Here is a 20,019-nt window from a genome sequence, read left to right as displayed (position 1 = left end):
TGGGGTGGGCACTTTTGCAGAGAAACCCGTGTTTGAAACCCAGGGTGGGCACAGTGCCAGGCACCTGCTGTCTGCCAGGTGCTCTGATGAGATGCTGACACAAGGACACAGTTCTTTGTCTCACCTTCTGGGCAGGTGATGTTTGATAGGGGAGCGACTCTGGACGCTCCCAGTGAACACCCATTAAGAGTTGAGTCTGTTCTGGGTGTATAAATCACAGCTCTCTTCTGTCATGTCCGTACAGAGGCTTTCCTGCCACATGAAAGCAAATTTTGTAAACCAACACACAGTGAAAACTGCCCAGTGAATCCACGCACTGGATCTCGAGCTTCCCAAGGGGATCTGGTGGTGCTGCCAGTGGGGAATGCCAGCCCTAATTCTGCAAAAGGCCAGGCCTTGCCTTTTCTTTCCCAAGAACAGTCCCCTAAAATGTGCACTGTCACCTGTATGAGGTGCCAAAACGTGTTATCTCTGGGGTTTTGCTTGCAGAGTGGAGTGTGCTGTATGTGATCATTGCATCTTTCGTCATCGTGGTTGCCCTCGGATTCTTGTCATGGATGGTGATCTGCTGCTGCAAGAGGTGGGACTGAGACCACAACCCCCACTGTATCCAGGCTTCACAGCCAAGTATCTGCAGTAGGAGGTTAAAGATTCAAACCCATCATCCCAGCAGGTCATCTGCTGAGCCCTGGGATGCTGGATTTTCTCACTTAAGTGTTTCAAGTGAAATGTTGAAGTCACGGAACTCTGGGTTATGTTAAGAAGCAAAATTTGGATTAATCTATAAATGTGCAATTTAGCAACATTTTAATGTTTCACTTTGTAACATGAACATAATCCTAAATAGCAAGTGCTTTAGCTTTGAAGATCACAGTTGTTTTTCTTCTGGCTCTTTTGGAAATGGACTGTCTCTTAATTCCTTTTCTTCCCCTTTAGACGGAAAGGAAAATCCAAAAGAAAAAGCAAATACAAGATTTTGGATGCAACGGATCAAGAAAGCCTGGAGTTAAAACCAAATCCCAAAGCAGGTAAAACATGAGAGGGAAGAGCTCAGCACTTCCAGAGTGCTGACAGAGGACTCTTCCTCTGTGGACTTGAAATCCCAGTGAAACAAATGTCATGTAGGGGCTGACAGAGGGGTCTCAGAAGATCTAAGAGCTTGTCTCAGATCTGTATATGGGGTATTTAGTGAAGTCATCTAAGTCTTAGATTTGGAAATTGGGGCTGAAACTGGCCCAGTCCTGATGATTCCACTTGGTATCACAGAAATAGGAAGTGGATGCCTCAAGCTGTGCAGAACAGCCTGACCCAGGAAGCCCAAAATTGGGTCTTGGCTGTAACTTCTCCTGCTCTAAAGTTTTCCCCTGGGTTCTGGTAGTTCCTTTCTTGCCAATATGCAATTCTTTTGTCATTCTCTACAGCAAAGCAGTAATTCAGTGGCACTAAACATTACACTAAACCAATGGACACCTAAAAATAACCTGAAAGTATTTGTGTACTGGAGAGATGGAGGTTTATTTCTGCTCTGCTACTCACCCACCACAAACAACTGGTTCATCAATTTACTTATTCTTGCTCTTGTGAGCATCAGGCTGTGAAAATTTCACATTTACCTCATCCTCTAGTTTTCCAGTAAGCAGGTGCATTTAGGAGGGAGATCCATGGATTCCTCAGTGCTCCATGTGGCTACAGGTCCATTGGCCCATTCCAGAAAGGCAGGATTTGTCTTCAGTGTTCTTAGCCAGGATTTTCCTGCCTGCATTGCCATCCTGAGAGTTCTTGTCAGGTGCTTTGTGAAGATCAGGGAGTTATTTCAGGCTGGAATGCTTTTATCTGATACCTGAACCAAGCTGTGGTCACCTGCTGACTGACCAGGAAAAGAGGGAAATGTTGGAAAGGATGTGCCAAATACAACTCTGCTGAGTGCCAGGGAGCTCTACAGCTGCTGAAGTGTGTGTTTCATATCAGAGTGTGTTCTGGTTTTGTTCAGAGAAGGGGATGTGCTAACTGTGCGTGGAAAAGAGCCCCTGATCCTTGTTTGCTAGCAGAAAATAACTGCTCATCCCAGTGTTATCCCATTTAATGGTGTTCCAGCAAAGTGAGCAGTGCCCAAGAGCAGCATGGAGGGCATTGCAGTGACAGACTGATCAGCTGTTCCTCTGAGGAGCAGGCTGTCCCAACTGCTCAAACACGGATACCCTTGAAGGAAACCCGGGTGTGTTTCCCTCCCTCAGCACCCAACTCTTCTTTAGTCTGACCATCTGTCACCTCCGAGCCCACTGTGCAATAGATGTACTAAATGTGCCTCACCATTTGCTCTCTGGTAACTAAACTCATCTTGCTGCTTCCAAGGCTGGCTGCTGACTAAAGGCTTTTTCTCTGCTAGCTATGTCCAGGGAGCTTTCTGCTAACAGAGGAAATGTTGCATTTCTCCATTAAGGAAAAGCTAAATTTAAATATTTCCTCTGCTGACAATATCAGTAAATGTCTCTCTCCTGTCCTTGTGCATTAATCTAAATTCATCCTGCTAATTTATCTCTCTCCCCTTGCAGGCAGGAGCAGCAGAGAGGGTAGTGAGATGGCAGAGATCTTCCCTCACACACCTGCATAGTCTCTTGCTCCGGTCGTGAGCCCTCGGAGCGTTTTCTAGGCAATGCCCCGAGCAAGGTCAGGGAGACACAGCTCCCACATGTACTCACAGCCCCTTCTGGTCACATCATTGCCTTCCTGCCTGCTTGTTGTGCTTTGTGCTGTCTTGGAGTGTTGTGGTGACCTCTGACATGCCAGAGTGTCTGAGACAGGATCACTTTAGCTTCAGCATCAGAGGGAATAAGAAACATTCACAGAGGAAAGTCAGATTCTGCTGCCTCTTAGACGTGATCAGAAAAGGAGACTTAGAGGGGATGGAGTAAGGTGAGGTGGTTCATTGGTGTTAAAAGCATTTCTAACCTGGGAATGTTTCTCCTTCAAGGTGGCAGGCAGAAAGCCCAGGTCCTCAACACGAGCCTGATGCACTCGGAGTCCGAGCTGGACAGTGATGAAGCCATCTTCACGTGGCCTGACCGGGAAAAAGGGAAACTGCTCCGCAGCCAGAATGGCTCCTTGCGCAACGGACAAGTGACACTCAAAGCCAAGAACCAGAGGGAGGAAATCCTATAGCTCCCCTCAGGCAGCCTTGACTGGAGCTCAGCAGGGAAGGCTACTCCCATCCCTGTCATACCAGGGCCTTTGGAGGCCACTTTGACTAGGACAACGCTGCTAACTAGTTTCACAGAAAATAACTTTGGTTTTGTGGGTTTCTTTTCATTTGGTTAGAACTGGTTGTACTTGAATTTGAACTTCAAGGGAAATCAAAGGGAGGAGAAGGCAACTGTGAACCCCGGGAGAAGAGTCGGAAAAGGACAGAGCTGGCATCTGGAGAGAGCAGGACAGAACCACTTGGAGCAACTGTGAATGTGCAGGGCCCTCCTAAGCCACCTCAGACTGCAGTGGAGGGAACACCTGTGGACTGCCAGCTCACTTGTCTTGGAGCTCCTCGGAGAAGGAAGGTCAAGTCCTTGAGCTGTGCTCTGAGCTCCCTTCAGGCTCCTGTAGCCTACCACAGGCTACTTGTGCTGTCCAACAACTTTCTTCTCCTTTACTCCCACCTTCCCTAATGGTTTAAGCACTATTTTAATGTAGACTTGTCCTTTCACATGCACTTGGCTGCTGTTGGAGTGTAGAGGAGGGGGAATGTAAACACTCTGATCACACTCCCCCAGTTTGCAGGTAGGAGAGGGGTTTGTGGCTGTTCTAAATCACTGTCAGGCCGCTCTCATGGGGAGTGTTGGGGACTTGGTGCCTGTTCACATGTGAAAAGCTGACCTCTGGTTACTGCCCAGGCTGGGAGACCCCCTCCTGCAGCAAAGTCCTGCTGGGTACCAGAGCTGGGGACACACACCCACCTTTGGTACCTGTGTCCAACGTCTGGCTTCATTCCAAAGCTGTGACATGTTCTGTGGCCCCAGCACCTTCTGTTGGTCACCAGGCCGTCCGTGAGGCTGGACGTTAACCATATCTCAGTTATGGAACACTATGTACTGTGGTTTTTTTGGTTTGGGTTTTTTTCCCCTTAAAATTTGCACATCCCAGGTGATGGGGATCCGTCTCTGCAGTCCCCAGCTGACTGCTCCCTCGGGCTGGCAGCTCACTGGCCTTGTGCTGTTGTGGCTGCAGAGCCCTGTGTGCTCCTATTGCAGTGTGAGGAGCACACGTGGTGGAAAAGGGAACTCTGGGTACCCGAGGGCAATGGGCAGTGCCAGCAGCACGTGGCACAGCAGTGCCACTGTCCCTGCTGCCTGAGCCCAAGGGCAGGCACGGGGATCCTTTCCGATTCCCACTCCCTTATCTCACTGTGCTGCTGTGTGAGTTGCACCCTGTCCTCGGGCAAAATTCAGCCTCGTGCTGGCATGAAGGATGCCACTGCTCCTCTGGGGATGGGTGGGCAGTTCATTGCCTTTCTTTGTGTTTAATTTAAAAACTGGAAACTTGTTTCACTGGCTTTTTTTTTTTCTTCTTTTTGAGCTATGAAAGCCGAAAGGCTTTAAGTTCCTCAGTTGTATTTATATATATGCTGCACTACTGATTTGTGTTGAGCTAGATGAAGATTAAACACTATTGAAAGTGAGGGGACATTCCCTCACTGAATGTAGTCCTGGCTGCTGCTGAGTTTATTTTTTGGGCAATCAGCTGTTCCTCAGGCCCAGCACTGGAGCCTGCAGCTCTCCCAGTGCTGAGGCCACGGCATTTGCTGGCGTCACAGCACGGGCCACCCTCTGCCTGGGCTGTCTGGCACAGAGCAGGGGCTTGGCTCAGGCTTCCCATTCCTGGAGGCTCCTGCACCCGCTCTCCCCATGGCTTCTTCCCTCCAAACCCGCCCAGGACCACACACGGGGAGGGCTGACCCCGGGATGCTCCTCAGAGGGCACAGCCCAGCACTGGCTGTCCCATGGCCACACACTTAACTCTTGGGTAACACCACCCTCTGCATGTCCCTTCATTTGGATGTAAGTGAACAAACTCTGGGAATAGGAGGGTTTGGAGCTGCAGGGATTGACCAGGTGTGGTCCTGAGGCTGCACCTGGGAGTACTTCATGCTGGGAGAGGGGAGCTGTGGGGCTCTCCCTGATTCTGGTCCTTGGGGCGTGTGCTTTCTGAACCCCTTGCTCCTGCGCATCCCAGGGAGGGCCCCCAGCAGCAGACGGGGGCTCAGCCGCTGGGCATTGGTCAGTGCCCCTCTCAGCAGCCACAGGGTGGGCTTTCCAGCAAGCCTGGCTGATGATTACGGGAGAGGGAATTGAAATCTGTGCAGCTGTTACCTCCAACACCTTTATTCAGCTGCAGTTGTTTCTTTCATCCCTGTGTTTCACTGTGGGGTCACAGCCCTTCGAGTAGGGGTGCTGTATTGAGGGGCTGCACCCCAACCCAAGGCTGGGCTTTGGGGAGGGCTGTGGCCTTCCCCCCGTGCCCCGTGGCTCATAGTCCCTTGCTATCATTGAGTGCAGGTTTGTGACAGCACAGCACAAGCTCCCGTTAGATTCCTAGCTCCCATTAGTATTCCCTGGCTGTGCAGCCTCTTCCCCCTCCACATGTTAACCCTCAGTGCCACCAAGCCTTCAGGAATGGGGGCAGACAGCTCTGCACCCCAGCTTTGGGGGGCACAAGGACGTGTGAGGCTGATGGAAGCGAGGAGACACCCTCAAGGCTGAAGGTGGGAACTTCTGGCCCGACATAGGAGCAGAGTGGACTGTCTGCTGTAGTGCCCCAGGAGCACAGCCCTCCCCAGGTGCATGCACAAGAGCCTCCCTGGGATTTTGGAAGCCCTTTGCCCACTCTCCTCCTCCCCCAGGCTCACTAATTTCACTGCTGGTTTGTTACCCGAGTGCCTTGAGCGTGACCTTGCTCAGGAAGGTTTCTGCATTGCTATGCTTTATGATTTCACAATTAGAGGCACTGGCTACAAGTTGCCCACGTGTGGAAGTTAAAGGCTGAGACATCTGTCAGATGAACCAGCACCTTCACTCAGTTTTGTTTTCTTTAACATATTCAAGTGCTGGTGAAGATGTTTGAGGCAAATTCTACTTTTGAAATAGTTTGCTCTTGACTCTTTTCCTCATCCTGCTGCGTAGCTGGGGCTGCTCAACCTGTCTGCACTTTGGTTAATGATGTTTGATGAATTCCAGTGTTACTTGGGTCAAGACTAAAAGTTATTTTTTTAAAAACAAAATGTTTCTTTCAAATAAACAGGGAAGATGTTTTGTTGCTGCCCAATTGCTTCTTTCTCTAGTCTCAGCTGTGGGACAGTTCTCACTAAAGACTTGATTTCACAGGAAAGCAAAATAGCAACAGTGTCAGGGCTCGAGCTGCCCCACACCTGGATAGCAACACCTCCTCGTGCAGCAGCAGAACGTGTATTAATTAGTGGAGTCCTTGAAGGAGATGACTGTGGCCACGGAGCTCTTGCTGGGGCTGGTTGTGTAGAGAACACACTTCAGCACCACGGCAGCCAGGAGGGACCCGATGGCACTTTGGGACACAGATTTTTCAGAGAAAGGAGGAGATTCACCTTCAGAGCTGCCCTTCTGTCCATGAACAGCTCACGTGACGGGTGGGGAGAACTTGCTAGAGCCCTTTGAGTTCACTTCCTTCAATGTCACCTAAGGACAGAGGAAGCCGAATCTCCTGAGCTCCCCAGCTGCGGGCTCGGCTTGGTGCGTGGGGAGAACTTGCACCAGCCCCGGGGCAGCACCGGAAGAGGAGATGGGGGCTTCTCACTGTCCTGAGGGCAAAGAGCTGCTCCTGCCTCCAGCAACTTTTAGTCTGTGTCACATCCCCGGGGGGGGATCAGGGCCTGGGCTGGAGCCTCAGAGCAGCTCCAGGCTCGCAAGAAACTGAGGCAGCAGCTCGAAGACTCTGCCCACCCGGTTGTCGCGGTGTTTTGGTGGTTCGGCAGCCTGGGGAAGCCCCGCGGTCCCTGGGGGAAGCGGGTGCAGGGACTTGGCCGCAGGCATTGCGGCCGAGGCCAAGACCAGGTGCCTGTCGGACCGTGACGGAGCCGGGGAGATCGGGGTTGGAGTCGCAGCTACACCACTTGTGCCTCCCTAAGCAGCACCCGGGACTAGGAGGAGTTAAAAAAACAAAAGGCTCTTCCTGGAGCCAGGGGAGCACGGTTTTTCCTCTCTTTGTACTCATTCTGCTGCATGAGCTGTCCTTGCTCCGACCGTGTGGATTTGGCGCTGCTCCCCAGCGCCTTCCTGTCGTTAGGATTCCCTGGACTGCTGCTGCTTTCCTTCTTCCAGCTGGGCTCTCCCTTGTCCTCGGCACTGACAGGAGCTCCCGCACCTCGCCCGGGTCCCCCGTAGCCACGGGGGGACACAGTTACAGTGGCGATGTGCTCCTTGAACCATCCCTGCGCCTAGGGTGTGGGCGCGCTGCAGGCGGGCTGGTGGCTCCTTGCGAGCTGGGCACCGCTGGCACCCTGCAGTGCCCCCGGCTGCGGGAGCTGCCCCTGGGGCTGTTCCAGAGCCGGGCAGGAGCGTTGGTCGCTGCTCTGAGAGAGGCCGGGACTTGCAGGGGGCTCAGCTGGAGGACTGACCCTGTGCTGGCCATGTCTCACTGGGAACTGGTCACGCCACCACAGCCCACCTGCTCCCCGCCACCAGCACCCCGCACGACCCTCCTGACCGGGCGCAGACCCAGCGTCACTTCCCGGGTCGCTGCTGGCCCGGTGGGGGTTGTTACAGGCATTTTGGGGTGAGCGTGGCTGGCTCGGGACAGGAGTTTGCGGAGCATCCCTGCTCCTGCCTCCCCTCTCCCGCCGCTCCTCCTGCTGAGGCAGAGCCCCGACGGCCAGCGGGGGCAATGCGGGTGCTTCGGTGGAGGCCCGCGGGCACCGTCACCCTCCGTCCATCCCTCCGTCCGCCCGTCGGTCCACGCGGGGCCCCATGCACCGGGTGAGTCCGTCTTTCCATTGTTCAAACAATCTCTTTTCCACATGCGGTGCCAAAGGCTCCCCGCTCGCACCCGCACGCGCCAGTATATTTAGCTGCCTCTGAGCCTCTACCTTTCCTTATATAGGAGAGGCCAAACGAATTTCTCACTCTCATTATTAATAGCCTGAGAGGAGCTCTTAGGAGGCTGCCAAAAATAGCAGGCAAACAGAGAGCACCCGGGGTGGGGAGGGTGTCGTGGCAGGCAGGGAGCCGCCGGGACCGCCGCGGGAGGGATGCCACGCTGCTGGTCCTGGCTTTTCCCTTTGGGAACCACGCTAAGGTGTCTCCCAGCATCCTGCCCCGGGTAGGGGGTCCCCCACGCCCCGCCAGCTCTCTGCAGGTAGGACCGGCGGGGCTCCGGGTGGGCAGAGCAGTCCTGTACCCCCGGACTTGGCGGCTGGGGATGCTGAAACAACTGCCCCGTGGGTGTTGGGGACACCCCAACCGGGTGGCCTGGGGCAACCCAGGGATCCCCATCCCCACGGGGTCCCCCTGGACATGGGGATCTTCTGCGGCTGAAGCGTTGACAGGTTTTACCCTTCTGTACACTCCACGAGCTCTGCTTTGCCCTCGAGCTGCCTTGGGCTGCTGCTGGGCTCGGCGGTGTGTGCCGGCTCCCCCCACGACATGGCTCTGAGACCCCCGCCGGGCACCTGGGGGACGTGGGGCAGGTGGCAGAGTTGGCCGGCCGTCTGCGTGCTGGTGGCAGCCCTGGCTGCCTCGGTCCGGGAGGGAGAGGGTTTCTCAGCAGAGATCCCCCACGCAGGATCCCCAGAATTGGGCGCATGTGCCGGGACACCGAGCCCGGGATGGGGCGAGCGAGGAAGGAGCTTCGGGGTGCCCAGAGAGCGAGGGGTCTTCAACTGCACCCGGAGATGTTGCATCCCAGGGTCTGCCTTAAATCCCTCCCTCCTCCCTCCCTCCCTGGCGAGGAACTTCTCCCGCTGAACCGGAGGATGCTGCAAGCTCCTGCGGACGAGCCGGAGGAGTCCTGTGGCAAAGTCAAGGCGAGCGGGGAAGCAGCGTGCTCGTGCCGGGTGTCAGCGCAGCCCGCTGCCGCCAGCCCAGCCTGCTGCGGCCGGTGTCACCTCCAGGACCGTGAGTGGCCTTGCGGGCGGGAGGTGCGGGATCTGCGGGGGGCAGCGGGGCTTTCCCCGCCGCCCACGTTTAACCTTCAGCGAGCCCGGCCGGTGCTGAGCCTGCAGGGGCCGGGGATGCTGCTGCTGCCGGGCTCCGGCTCGGCGTGGGCAGGGAGAGGACACCCTGGGGTGGGGGTCACCGCAGCCCCCCCTGCTTGGGGCCAGCCCGGGTGGAGACGGAGGAGTGAGGGGCAGCAGCAACTCTCTGTGTGTCTGGGGGGGCAATGGGGCCCCCCCGCAGGTCCCGGCGGCAGGGGGGCCCTGGGGGGTGAGTGCCCGGCTCTGCGGGCAGCACCCGGCCCTTCTTCCTGCGGGTGTCCCCCTGCACCGGGGCCGGTCACCCCCCCTCCAGGGAGCCGAGGTGCCCTCGGCCACGCAAAGTGAGGACACCCCATGCCTGTGGGATGGGATGGGAAGGGAAACCCAACTCCTGGGCACCTCGGCATCGCATTTTGGACTTGCACGGAGGGAAGTGCTGATCCCCATGGCCGGGTGCACCAGGGCAATGCGCCCACAGCCCAGACACGGGCAATGCCGCGGGCGAAGGGGCGGCAGAACGGGAGCCGGGGGGCTCCCCCAGGCATCGTGTGCCAGCGCTCCCCTTGCACCCACCTCCCTCCTTCTTGCTGGGCCTCTTGGTATTTTATAAGCCACTCGGCAGCTGCTGCATTGGGTTTGCCGGGGATGAATGAGCCGGGGGAAGCCGGCTGGGGGGGCAGAGCTGGATGGGAAAACTTGGAAAGGCCCCTGCGGGGCAGCGGCTGCAGAGCTCGGCCGGGGACGCGGCGCTGGCGGAGCCGGGAAAAAAGGGCTCTTCCTTTTATAGCCAGGCTGGGGTTGTTGGGTGCCTGTGGGTGCCACTACGGCCGGCCCCGGCAGCCCCCCGACTCCTCCGCCTCCTCCTGCAAAGTCGTCTGCCTCTGGTGCCCACAAACGACCCTGCTCGGGCAGGGAGCTGCTCTCGGGGCAGGCGGAGAACACGGGGGGCTGCCCTGGCCGGGGACTCATATAGGATCTGCAGGCACGGAGAATTCGTGGAAGAGGGGCTGCCCCGGGCCACAGCTCCCTGGTGGGTTTCGGCTCGGGGTCTGCAGCTGCCAAAGGCAGCGCTGGGGCTGGGGAGGACTCAGGGATGCCTGCAGTGGTGGGAGCACGCCCAGGGCTGCAGAGGGGTTGGTGGTGATGACTGGGAATATCTGGGCACAGAGAGGGCGGTGGGGTAGAGCCGGTCTGTAGAACACGGCAGGGGCAAGGAGGGGTGGTGGGAGGAGGCAGGGGTGGCCTGGGCTGCAGTTGGGGGACACGAGGTGCCCCGGATGCAGGGAGCATCCCGTGGAGCTGGGTGCAGCCCTCCAAGGTCACTGGGAGAGCCCGGCTGAGAGCTGTGGGAACCATGCCATGGGATGGGGCTGGATGGGCCCCTGGGGCTGGGGTATCTCTAACACCCAGTCCTGGGAGGCTGTCCAAGGTCAGCCGAGGTGACTGGAAATGAACTGGGCTGCAATGTGAGAGCCCTGATGCTGTGCCCTGGCTTTGTGGTTTCAGGGTGGGTGCAGCCATGAGCTTTTGGCTCCCACTGAACTCTGACAGCCCTGCCAGACCCTGGGACACCGGCAGTGCTACAGCAAATCCTCCCGGCAGCATCACACGGCACTGCAGGGCCGGCAGAGTGCCAGGGGTTAAGTGGGTGCATCTCTGCAGCGTCTGGCCTCAGGACACGCACTCAGTTTGATTTGGGGTGGGACAGGGGTGCTGGTCCAGCCAGACACGCTCTGCCCCACCACTGCTGCTGGGCTGGGGACTTGTCTTGGGTCCTGGGAGCCGTGTCTGGGATCCTCAGGGCCAGATCATCGGGACCACCCATGCAGGAGCTCCTGGGGTGCTGGCAGAGCACGCTGGGGGGACCATGGCTGTGTCATGCTGCGCCCCATGGAAAGCTTTGGTGTCTCAGGGGCCAACCGAGCAGCGACTCTGCTGCCTGTGTGTGCTGCAAGCAGGGCCGGTGACGTGAGGCTGTACTTGGTGCCCAGTGGCTCCTTGCAGGAAGCTGCAGCGCGTGCGGCCACGGCTTCCGGTGCTGAGTCACGGCCACACCATGTCCGGCCTGCCCCACGTCCCTCTTGCCCACGGCCAGGCCCCCACGCACCCCTCACTCCCCTGTCTGGGAGGAAGCAGCCCTGGGAACCCAGGGACACTCCCTGTACCTGCCATTGTCCCACTCCAGCTGCAGATTTAGGGGTGGGAGGGTCACTGGGGTCAAGGCATATTTGGGTTGTGGTGACACTCATCCCCTCTGTCACCCTGCCATGGCCAAGCTGTGCTGGGGCCGGGGAGCCCCCTGCAGCCCCACTGGGGTCTGAAGCCCAGAGCTCTCAGCTGAACCACCCTCCCATGGGCAAAGGCATCTCCAGCCTTCCCTGTCCACAGCTGCTGCGTGTGGGGAGGGGTTGGGAAGGGCCCAGAGCCCTGTGTCCTTCTCCTGGCCCTGCAAACGAGAAGAGCAGGGGCATGGGGGGGGGGGGGGTGTGGGAGATTGGTGCCCCCTGAGCTGGCCCAGCTGCATGGACCGGGAACCACTGCTCAGGCACACAGACAGGGGGATTTGGGGTGTGCAATCTCCTGGGGGTGGCAGGGTGGCAGGAGAGCGAGTTGGTGCATCCTGACCCAGTGCAGCAGCAGCAGCAGCAGCAGCAGCAGGAGCAGGAGCAGCAGGGGGGTCTCCTGCCAAGCCAAGAGCCAGGGCCGAGGGGGATTCCCCCTGTGGAAGGGGCTCCAAGCACAGGTGCCCACCTCTGCCATCCACGTGTGCTGGCCCTGTGGGCTCACGGGACTCGGCCCTGGCTCTGCCCCCATCTCCTTGCAGATGCAGCTCCCCAGGTGCCCCCACAGCCCAAACCGCTGAGCTTCGGCTGCATCCTGGAGCATCCCATCACCCACACAGGGCAGCCACCACCCAAACACCAGCCTGAGCACCCTCCAGCCGCCTAGGGACTCTGGGTCCAGGGCACACAGGCTGGCCACGGCTCTGTCTTGTCCTCCAAACACGGGGTGGCTCCGGGCACAGGGGGCCAAATGGGCAGTGCCTCCACCTGCACTGCGCCAGGCAGAGGCCGAAGACGGGACTGGGGCTGGGTAGGAGATGCTCCCCACAGCCCCTGCCCGGTCTTGGGTTTCACCACGGCTCCTTCCAGGATCTCACTGGAGCTGGAGGACACGGCCGGGAGAGGGTCAGCTCCGTGCCCCACGCCCCCAGCCCCGCGCCGCCCGCCTCTCCCTCCCAACCCTACATACTTCTTCATATGCCCATACGGAGCCGGCCGGCCTTATGGAATGTTAAGAAGTATGTATTTTTGGGCTGGGACCCCCACGCCGGGAGCCCCCATCACCAGCACGGTCCAGACGGCGCCTCCGGAGAGACGATGCGTCCCTGGGGCTGGTAAAAAGGAACCAGATCAATTTGCAACTGGATTTGGTCCCCTTCAACCAGCTGCAGCGGCGCATGAGCTACGGCACCCGCTGCACCTCACCGCCCCGGCCCAGGGCGCTGCCACCGTCCTGCCCTGAGCGGGCTCGGGTGAACAGTGGGTGCAGGGAGCGGGAGAAAGGGGGGGAGGCGGCGGAGGGGGGGTGCAGAGTGGGGCTTTGGTGGGGTTTTTGAGGCTGCCCGGTGGAGAGGAGGCAGGCGGAGTGGCTTCAGCTACGATTTCCGAATTTGCTCGAGGTCGTCGTCAAAACCGCGGCCTTTCAGCAGTCGAGAAACGCCCCGTGAAGCCACGGGAGCCCTGGCACAGGCGTGAGGAGCCACCAGCCCGGCGCGTCCTTCCCCCGCAGTCCCCGCAGCTCCGTCCGAGGCGGTCGGGGAGAAAGGGCTCCCTGCGGGGACACCCCCAGGGTCCGACCCCCGAAAATGCGGGAGCTCCAGCCCCGCTCCAGCAGAGACAGCAACATAAAGAGTTAATGAGAAGTGAAACTCGAAAATTAATTGTCCCGACAAGCCCCGCCTCGATCTTTCCGGCAGCCATTGGACCGTCAGACAGAGCACGGGTTGGTGGCGTGGGGTGCTGCGCTCCCGCGGTCGGTGCTTGGGCACAGCGCCCTTTCCCTGAGGGGGGGACGATAACGGGGGGCTGCTCACCTCGCTGCACCGGCGGAGCAGCACCGAGCCCTGGGCCGGGCAGGAGCCCGGGCGGGGGCTGAGGGGTCTCTGCTTTCGTGGGGTGGCCGGGGGCTCCTGGAGGGGACAGGGGTGGCTGGGGGCGTTCGTGCAGGGCAGCAAAGCCCTGCCGGCCTCACCCACTGCCCACGGAAGAAAGTTTTGTTCTCTTTCCCGGCAGGACCAGGCTCCCCGAGGACCCTGCGCGGTTCTCGCTCCCGGCCAGGCTGCCATGGGTAAGTTGGTGGGCTCGTGGCGTGGGGGGCACGGGCCCTGCAAGGGGACAGCACGAGGGACACGGGGACTCTGTGCTTTGCTCCTTCTGCCCTCTCCTGCGGGCCGTGGCGGCAGCGGGGCCGGTGCCGTCGCCGGTGCCGTTCCCGGGCGGCTGCAGCGCTGAAGGAGGGTGGGGCTGGGAGAGCTGCTGCTGCCGCCGGGCCCCTGCCCTGCCCGGCACAGCGCGCTGGGCTCCAGCCGGGAGGAGCTTTAGTGCCCGCGCTCCGGCCCTTCTGTCATTTTCCTTCTTAGGTTGGGGTGGAATCGGCATTGTACTCTTCCTTGGAATTGTCGTTGGAATGGCACTCGTAGGTGAGCGTCCGGCACGGGCTGAGCAGCGCTGGGGGCCACTTTGGGAGCTGCTGAGAGGGAAGGGGCAGCACTGGCCGCTCGCTGCCTGGAATTCTGCCTGCACTGCTGCAGCCCTGCACACCGTTCCTCTCCTGCCGGCCGTGGGGTGTCCCCATCCCTGCACCCCCAGCCGTCGCTGCCTGCTCTGGTCCCTGGTTCCTTTTGGGGAGGCCGGTTCTGGTGCTGGTGGCAGGGGGAGAAGTGGGTCACAGAGAGCACCCTAACGCTGCTCTGTCCTCCCTGCAGCCGTGGCAGGTGGCATGCCGGTGTCCATCGGTGCAGTGGGGATTACCAAGAGCAAGGCTTTTGTCTTTGCTCTCACACTCGGTGAGTGGGGAGGGCAGGGGAGCTGGACTGTGCTGGGTGGGAATACGGGGTTGAACCCTGGGCTTGCTCTAAAGCCAAACCAGTTCTTGAACTCCTCACTGGTCCAAATCTCCCCTAAATGTGGGGAAGGGATCAATCCCCAATGTGGTGGGAAGAGTCAGGACCTGCTGGGGTAGGGATCAAGGCTGAGGGCGTCAGGGGCCGTGCAGGCAGGTGACTGCTCTGTGGCAAGAACAACACTTGTGTCCACTGGCAGCAGTGGCCAGAGACAGAAAGGAACAGCGGACAGGGTTGGGTTTGCTCAGGAGCAGAACTTGCTGCAGGCAAACTCCCTGGCACAGTCTGGGGAGACCCTTGCCTCTCCCTGCCCAGGAGAAGCCCTTGGCTGTCCCTGCCTCGTGGTTGTCCCTTAGCAGGCAGCCTCGATGCTTCTGGGACATCAAACGTTTGTCTTTGCAGGGTGAAAACAAAAGGCCTGACTCTGCCCTGCGAGCAGCAGCTGATGCCATGCTCTCCAAAGGAAGAACTCGAGGTTACCAACCCAAAGCCATGAAGTTTTTCTTCTTTCCAAGCAGCCTATCTTCCCATGGCAGGCTCTGGAAAGCCCCCACAGACCCCCAGCTGTGCCTTTATACGATTTGGATTTCCTTGAGCAATAAATTCCTTGAAAGTTTTAATAAAAGTGTATTGCACACGTGCATGTGTGGTGGTGCTTGGTGTGTGCTGTGGCTGAGGTACCTGCCCAGCACCGGGGCATTTGCCGTACTCCAGGAAGGGTTTCCAGCCTTGCTGCCGCTCCCCTGCACAGCGAGGGGCTGGCTCCCACTGAACCCTGACAGCCCTGCCAGACCCTGGGACACCGGCAGTGCTACAGCAAATCCTCCCGGCAGCATCACACGGCACTGCAGGGCCGGCAGAGCGCCAGGGCTTAAGTGGGTGCATCTCTGCAGCGTCTGGCCTCAGGACACGCACTCAGTTTGATTTGGGGTGGGACAGGGGTGCTGGTCCAGCCAGACACGCTCTGCCCAACCACTGCTGCTGGGCTGGGGACTTGTCTTGGGTCCTGGGAGCCGTGTCTGGGATCCTCAGGGCCAGATCATCGGGACCACCCATGCAGGAGCTCCTGGGGTGCTGGCAGAGCACGCTGGGGGGACCATGGCTGTGTCATGCTGCGCCCCATGGAAAGCTTTGGTGTCTCAGGGGCCAACCGAGCAGCGACTCTGCTGCCTGTGCGTGCTGCAAGCAGGGCCGGTGACGTGAGGCTGTACTTGGTGCCCAGTGGCTCCTTGCAGGAAGCTGCAGCGCGTGCGGCCACGGCTTCCGGTGCTGAGTCACGGCCACACCATGTCCGGCCTGCCCCACGTCCCTCTTGCCCACGGCCAGGCCCCCACGCACCCCTCACTCCCCTGTCTGGGAGGGAGCAGCCCTGGGAACCCAGGGACACTCCCTGTACCTGCCATTGTCCCACTCCAGCTGCAGATTTAGGGGTGGGAGGGTCACTGGGGTCAAGGCATATTTGGGTTGTGGTGACACTCATCCCCTCTGTCACCCTGCCATGGCCAAGCTGTGCTGGGGCCGGGGAGCCCCCTGCAGCCCCACTGGGGTCTGAAGCCCAGAGCTCTCAGCTGAACCACCCTCCCATGGGCAAAGGCATCTCCAGCCTTCCCTGTCCACAGCTGCTGCGTGTGGGGAGGGGTTGGGAAGGGCCCAGAGCCCTGTGTCCTTCTCCTGGCCCTGCAAACGAGAAGAGCAGGGGCATGGGGGGGGGGGTGTGGGAGATTGGTGCCCCCTGAGCTGGCCCAGCTGCATGGACCGGGAACCACTGCTCAGGCACACAGACAGGGGGATTTGGGGTGTGCAATCTCCTGGGGGTGGCAGGGTGGCAGGAGAGCGAGTTGGTGCATCCTGACCCAGTGCAGCAGCAGCAGCAGCAGCAGCAGCAGCAGCAGCAGGAGCAGCAGGGGGGTCTCCTGCCAAGCCAAGAGCCAGGGCCGAGGGGGATTCCCCCTGTGGAAGGGGCTCCAAGCACAGGTGCCCACCTCTGCCATCCACGTGTGCTGGCCCTGTGGGCTCACGGGACTCGGCCCTTGGCTCTGCCCCCATCTCCTTGCAGATGCAGCTCCCCAGGTGCCCCCACAGCCCAAACCGCTGAGCTTCGGCTGCATCCTGGAGCATCCCATCACCCACACAGGGCAGCCACCACCCAAACACCAGCCTGAGCACCCTCCAGCCGCCTAGGGACTCTGGGTCCAGGGCACACAGGCTGGCCACGGCTCTGTCTTGTCCTCCAAACACGGGGTGGCTCCGGGCACAGGGGGCCAAATGGGCAGTGCCTCCACCTGCACTGCGCCAGGCAGAGGCCGAAGACGGGACTGGGGCTGGGTAGGAGATGCTCCCCACAGCCCCTGCCCGGTCTTGGGTTTCACCACGGCTCCTTCCAGGATCTCACTGGAGCTGGAGGACACGGCCGGGAGAGGGTCAGCTCCGTGCCCCACGCCCCCAGCCCCGCGCCGCCCGCCTCTCCCTCCCAACCCTACATACTTCTTCATATGCCCATACGGAGCCGGCCGGCCTTATGGAATGTTAAGAAGTATGTATTTTTGGGCTGGGACCCCCACGCCGGGAGCCCCCATCACCAGCACGGTCCAGACGGCGCCTCCGGAGAGACGATGCGTCCCTGGGGCTGGTAAAAAGGAACCAGATCAATTTGCAACTGGATTTGGTCCCCTTCAACCAGCTGCAGCGGCGCATGAGCTACGGCACCCGCTGCACCTCACCGCCCCGGCCCAGGGCGCTGCCACCGTCCTGCCCTGAGCGGGCTCGGGTGAACAGTGGGTGCAGGGAGCGGGAGAAAGGGGGGGGAGGCGGCGGAGGGGGGGTGCAGAGTGGGGCTTTGGTGGGGTTTTTGAGGCTGCCCGGTGGAGAGGAGGCAGGCGGAGCGGCTTCAGCTACGATTTCCGAATTTGCTCGAGGTCGTCGTCAAAACCGCGGCCTTTCAGCAGTCGAGAAACGCCCCGTGAAGCCACGGGAGCCCTGGCACAGGCGTGAGGAGCCACCAGCCCGGCGCGTCCTTCCCCCGCAGTCCCCGCAGCTCCGTCCGAGGCGGTCGGGGAGAAAGGGCTCCCTGCGGGGACACCCCCAGGGTCCGACCCCCGAAAATGCGGGAGCTCCAGCCCCGCTCCAGCAGAGACAGCAACATAAAGAGTTAATGAGAAGTGAAACTCGAAAATTAATTGTCCCGACAAGCCCCGCCTCGATCTTTCCGGCAGCCATTGGACCGTCAGACAGAGCACGGGTTGGTGGCGTGGGGTGCTGCGCTCCCGCGGTCGGTGCTTGGGCACAGCGCCCTTTCCCTGAGAGGGGGACGATAACGGGGGGCTGCTCACCTCGCTGCACCGGCGGAGCAGCACCGAGCCCTGGGCCGGGCAGGAGCCCGGGCGGGGGCTGAGGGGTCTCTGCTTTCGTGGGGTGGCCGGGGGCTCCTGGAAGGGACAGGGGTGGCTGGGGGCGTTCGTGCAGGGCAGCAAAGCCCTGCCGGCCTCACCCACTGCCCACGGAAGAAAGTTTTGTTCTCTTTCCCGGCAGGACCAGGCTCCCCGAGGACCCTGCGCGGTTCTCGCTCCCGGCCAGGCTGCCATGGGTAAGTTGGGGGGCTCGTGGCGTGGGGGGCACGGGCCCTGCAAGGGGACAGCACGAGGGACACGGGGACTCTGTGCTTTGCTCCTTCTGCCCTCTCCTGCGGGCCGTGGCGGCAGCGGGGCCGGTGCCGTCGCCGGTGCCGTTCCCGGGCGGCTGCAGCGCTGAAGGAGGGTGGGGCTGGGAGAGCTGCTGCTGCCGCCGGGCCCCTGCCCTGCCCGGCACAGCGCGCTGGGCTCCAGCCGGGAGGAGCTTTAGTGCCCGCGCTCCGGCCCTTCTGTCATTTTCCTTCTTAGGTTGGGGTGGAATCGGCATTGTACTCTTCCTTGGAATTGTCGTTGGAATGGCACTCGTAGGTGAGCGTCCGGCACGGGCTGAGCAGCGCTGGGGGCCACTTTGGGAGCTGCTGAGAGGGAAGGGGCAGCACTGGCCGCTCGCTGCCTGGAATTCTGCCTGCACTGCTGCAGCCCTGCACACCGTTCCTCTCCTGCCGGCCGTGGGGTGTCCCCATCCCTGCACCCCCAGCCGTCGCTGCCTGCTCTGGTCCCTGGTTCCTTTTGGGGAGGCCGGTTCTGGTGCTGGTGGCAGGGGGAGAAGTGGGTCACAGAGAGCACCCTAACGCTGCTCTGTCCTCCCTGCAGCCGTGGCAGGTGGCATGCCGGTGTCCATCGGTGCAGTGGGGATTACCAAGAGCAAGGCTTTTGTCTTTGCTCTCACACTCGGTGAGTGGGGAGGGCAGGGGAGCTGGGCTGTGCTGGGTGGGAATACGGGGTTGTACCCTGGGCTTGCTCTAAAGCCAAACCAGTTCTTGAACTCCTCACTGGTCCAAATCTCCCCTAAATGTGGGGAAGGGATCAATCCCCAATGTGGTGGGAAGAGTCAGGACCTGCTGGGGTAGGGATCAAGGCTGAGGGCGTCAGGGGCCGTGCAGGCAGGTGACTGCTCTGTGGCAAGAACAACACTTGTGTCCACTGGCAGCAGTGGCCAGAGACAGAAAGGAACAGCAGACAGGGTTGGGTTTGCTCAGGAGCAGAACTTGCTGCAGGCAAACTCCCTGGCACAGTCCAGGGAGACCCTTGCCTCTCCCTGCCCAGGAGAAGCCCTTGGCTGTCCCTGCCTCGTGGTTGTCCCTTAGCAGGCAGCCTCGATGCTTCTGGGACATCAAACGTTTGTCTTTGCAGGGTGAAAACAAAAGGCCTGACTCTGCCCTGCGAGCAGCAGCTGATGCCATGCTCTCCAAAGGAAGAACTCGAGGTTACCAACCCAAAGCCATGAAGTTTTTCTTCTTTCCAAGCAGCCTATCTTCCCATGGCAGGCTCTGGAAAGCCCCCACAGACCCCCAGCTGTGCCTTTATACGATTTGGATTTCCTTGAGCAATAAATTCCTTGAAAGTTTTAATAAAAGTGTATTGCACACGTGCGTGTGTGGTGGTGCTTGGTGTGTGTTGTGGCTGAGTGTATTGGGTTGACCCTGAGTTGATGGACAGTCTTTAAGACCAATTACGCTTCTCACAATTTACATATTTAAACCGCACAGAAAGGCGGGACTTCCCCTTTGGTCGGAGCTCGCTGGCTGGGAGGTGGGGGCAGCTCGGGGCCTCCAGGCCCCGCCGGGCCGGGCCGGGGCCACTGCCCCTTTCCCCCTTTCCCAACGCTGCGGCACGATCCCTGGGTGGCTGGGGGGGACTGCCTCAGAGCCGCAGGCAGCTCAAACCAGCCATGGACTGCCACAGCTAAACCCATCCAGCGCGGCTTCTGGGGACCGGCGGGTCCCTCTCCTCTCCATGCGGAGCCGGCGGAGTCAACGGGAGCCGGCAGAGCCTCCTGTCTGCAGCCAGCACACTTCGTGCTGAACTGAAGAGGACACCACGCAGCCAGCAGCACAGAGGGAGCGAGGCTTTCCCCACCGTAAAGCCTGAACAAAAACACCCTTCAGCATGGCGGTGTCAGTCAGAGAGAAAGAGAAGTGAGTCCTGTGGGACGGAGCTGGAAATGGCGACGGGAGAAAAGAGGGCGGTGCTGCGATTCTGGCGGGCAGCTTAAAAGAAACCTTCTTGCATGCCGTGGTAAGAAAGTGTAATACCACAAACTGTTTGTCTCTTTAATC

At 60.0% G+C, this 20,019-nt stretch overlaps 1 protein-coding gene and 2 long non-coding RNA genes across 5 annotated transcripts in view; all 3 read left to right on the top strand.

Annotated features, from left to right (window-relative positions):
- KIAA0319L (KIAA0319 like) overlaps positions 1-4,690 on the top strand; it is a 30,144-nt gene extending 25,454 nt beyond the window's left edge. The window contains exons 19-21 of the mRNA XM_082296602.1: positions 490-580; positions 937-1,028; positions 2,972-4,690. Coding sequence (XP_082152728.1) covers positions 490-580; positions 937-1,028; positions 2,972-3,159 — 371 coding nt within the window. The 3' untranslated portion in view covers positions 3,160-4,690. The remainder of the gene's footprint in view (positions 1-489; positions 581-936; positions 1,029-2,971) is intronic.
- Positions 4,691-13,186: 8,496 nt separating this feature from the next.
- On the top strand, positions 13,187-14,974 carry LOC309581918. 2 transcript variants are annotated; one of them, XR_014227076.1, is made up of 5 exons: positions 13,187-13,213; positions 13,504-13,558; positions 13,851-13,910; positions 14,196-14,276; positions 14,736-14,974. It is a non-coding gene; the product is annotated as an uncharacterized lncRNA (long non-coding RNA). The 2 variants fall into 2 exon arrangements; XR_014227077.1 differs by having other exon boundaries at positions 13,208-13,243.
- A 2,570-nt stretch (positions 14,975-17,544) lies between these two features.
- LOC309581869 lies at positions 17,545-19,332 on the top strand. 2 transcript variants are annotated; one of them, XR_014227070.1, is made up of 5 exons: positions 17,545-17,571; positions 17,862-17,916; positions 18,209-18,268; positions 18,554-18,634; positions 19,094-19,332. It is a non-coding gene; the product is annotated as an uncharacterized lncRNA (long non-coding RNA). The 2 variants fall into 2 exon arrangements; XR_014227071.1 differs by having other exon boundaries at positions 17,566-17,601.
- Positions 19,333-20,019: the final 687 nt, after the last annotated feature.

This window comes from Coloeus monedula (genome assembly GCF_965178545.1).
Source record: "Coloeus monedula genome assembly, chromosome: 24".
NCBI classification, from domain to species: domain Eukaryota; kingdom Metazoa; phylum Chordata; class Aves; order Passeriformes; family Corvidae; genus Coloeus; species Coloeus monedula.
The sequence above is the reverse complement of the archived record's forward strand: the minus strand, read 5'-3'. Positions and strand labels throughout refer to the sequence as shown.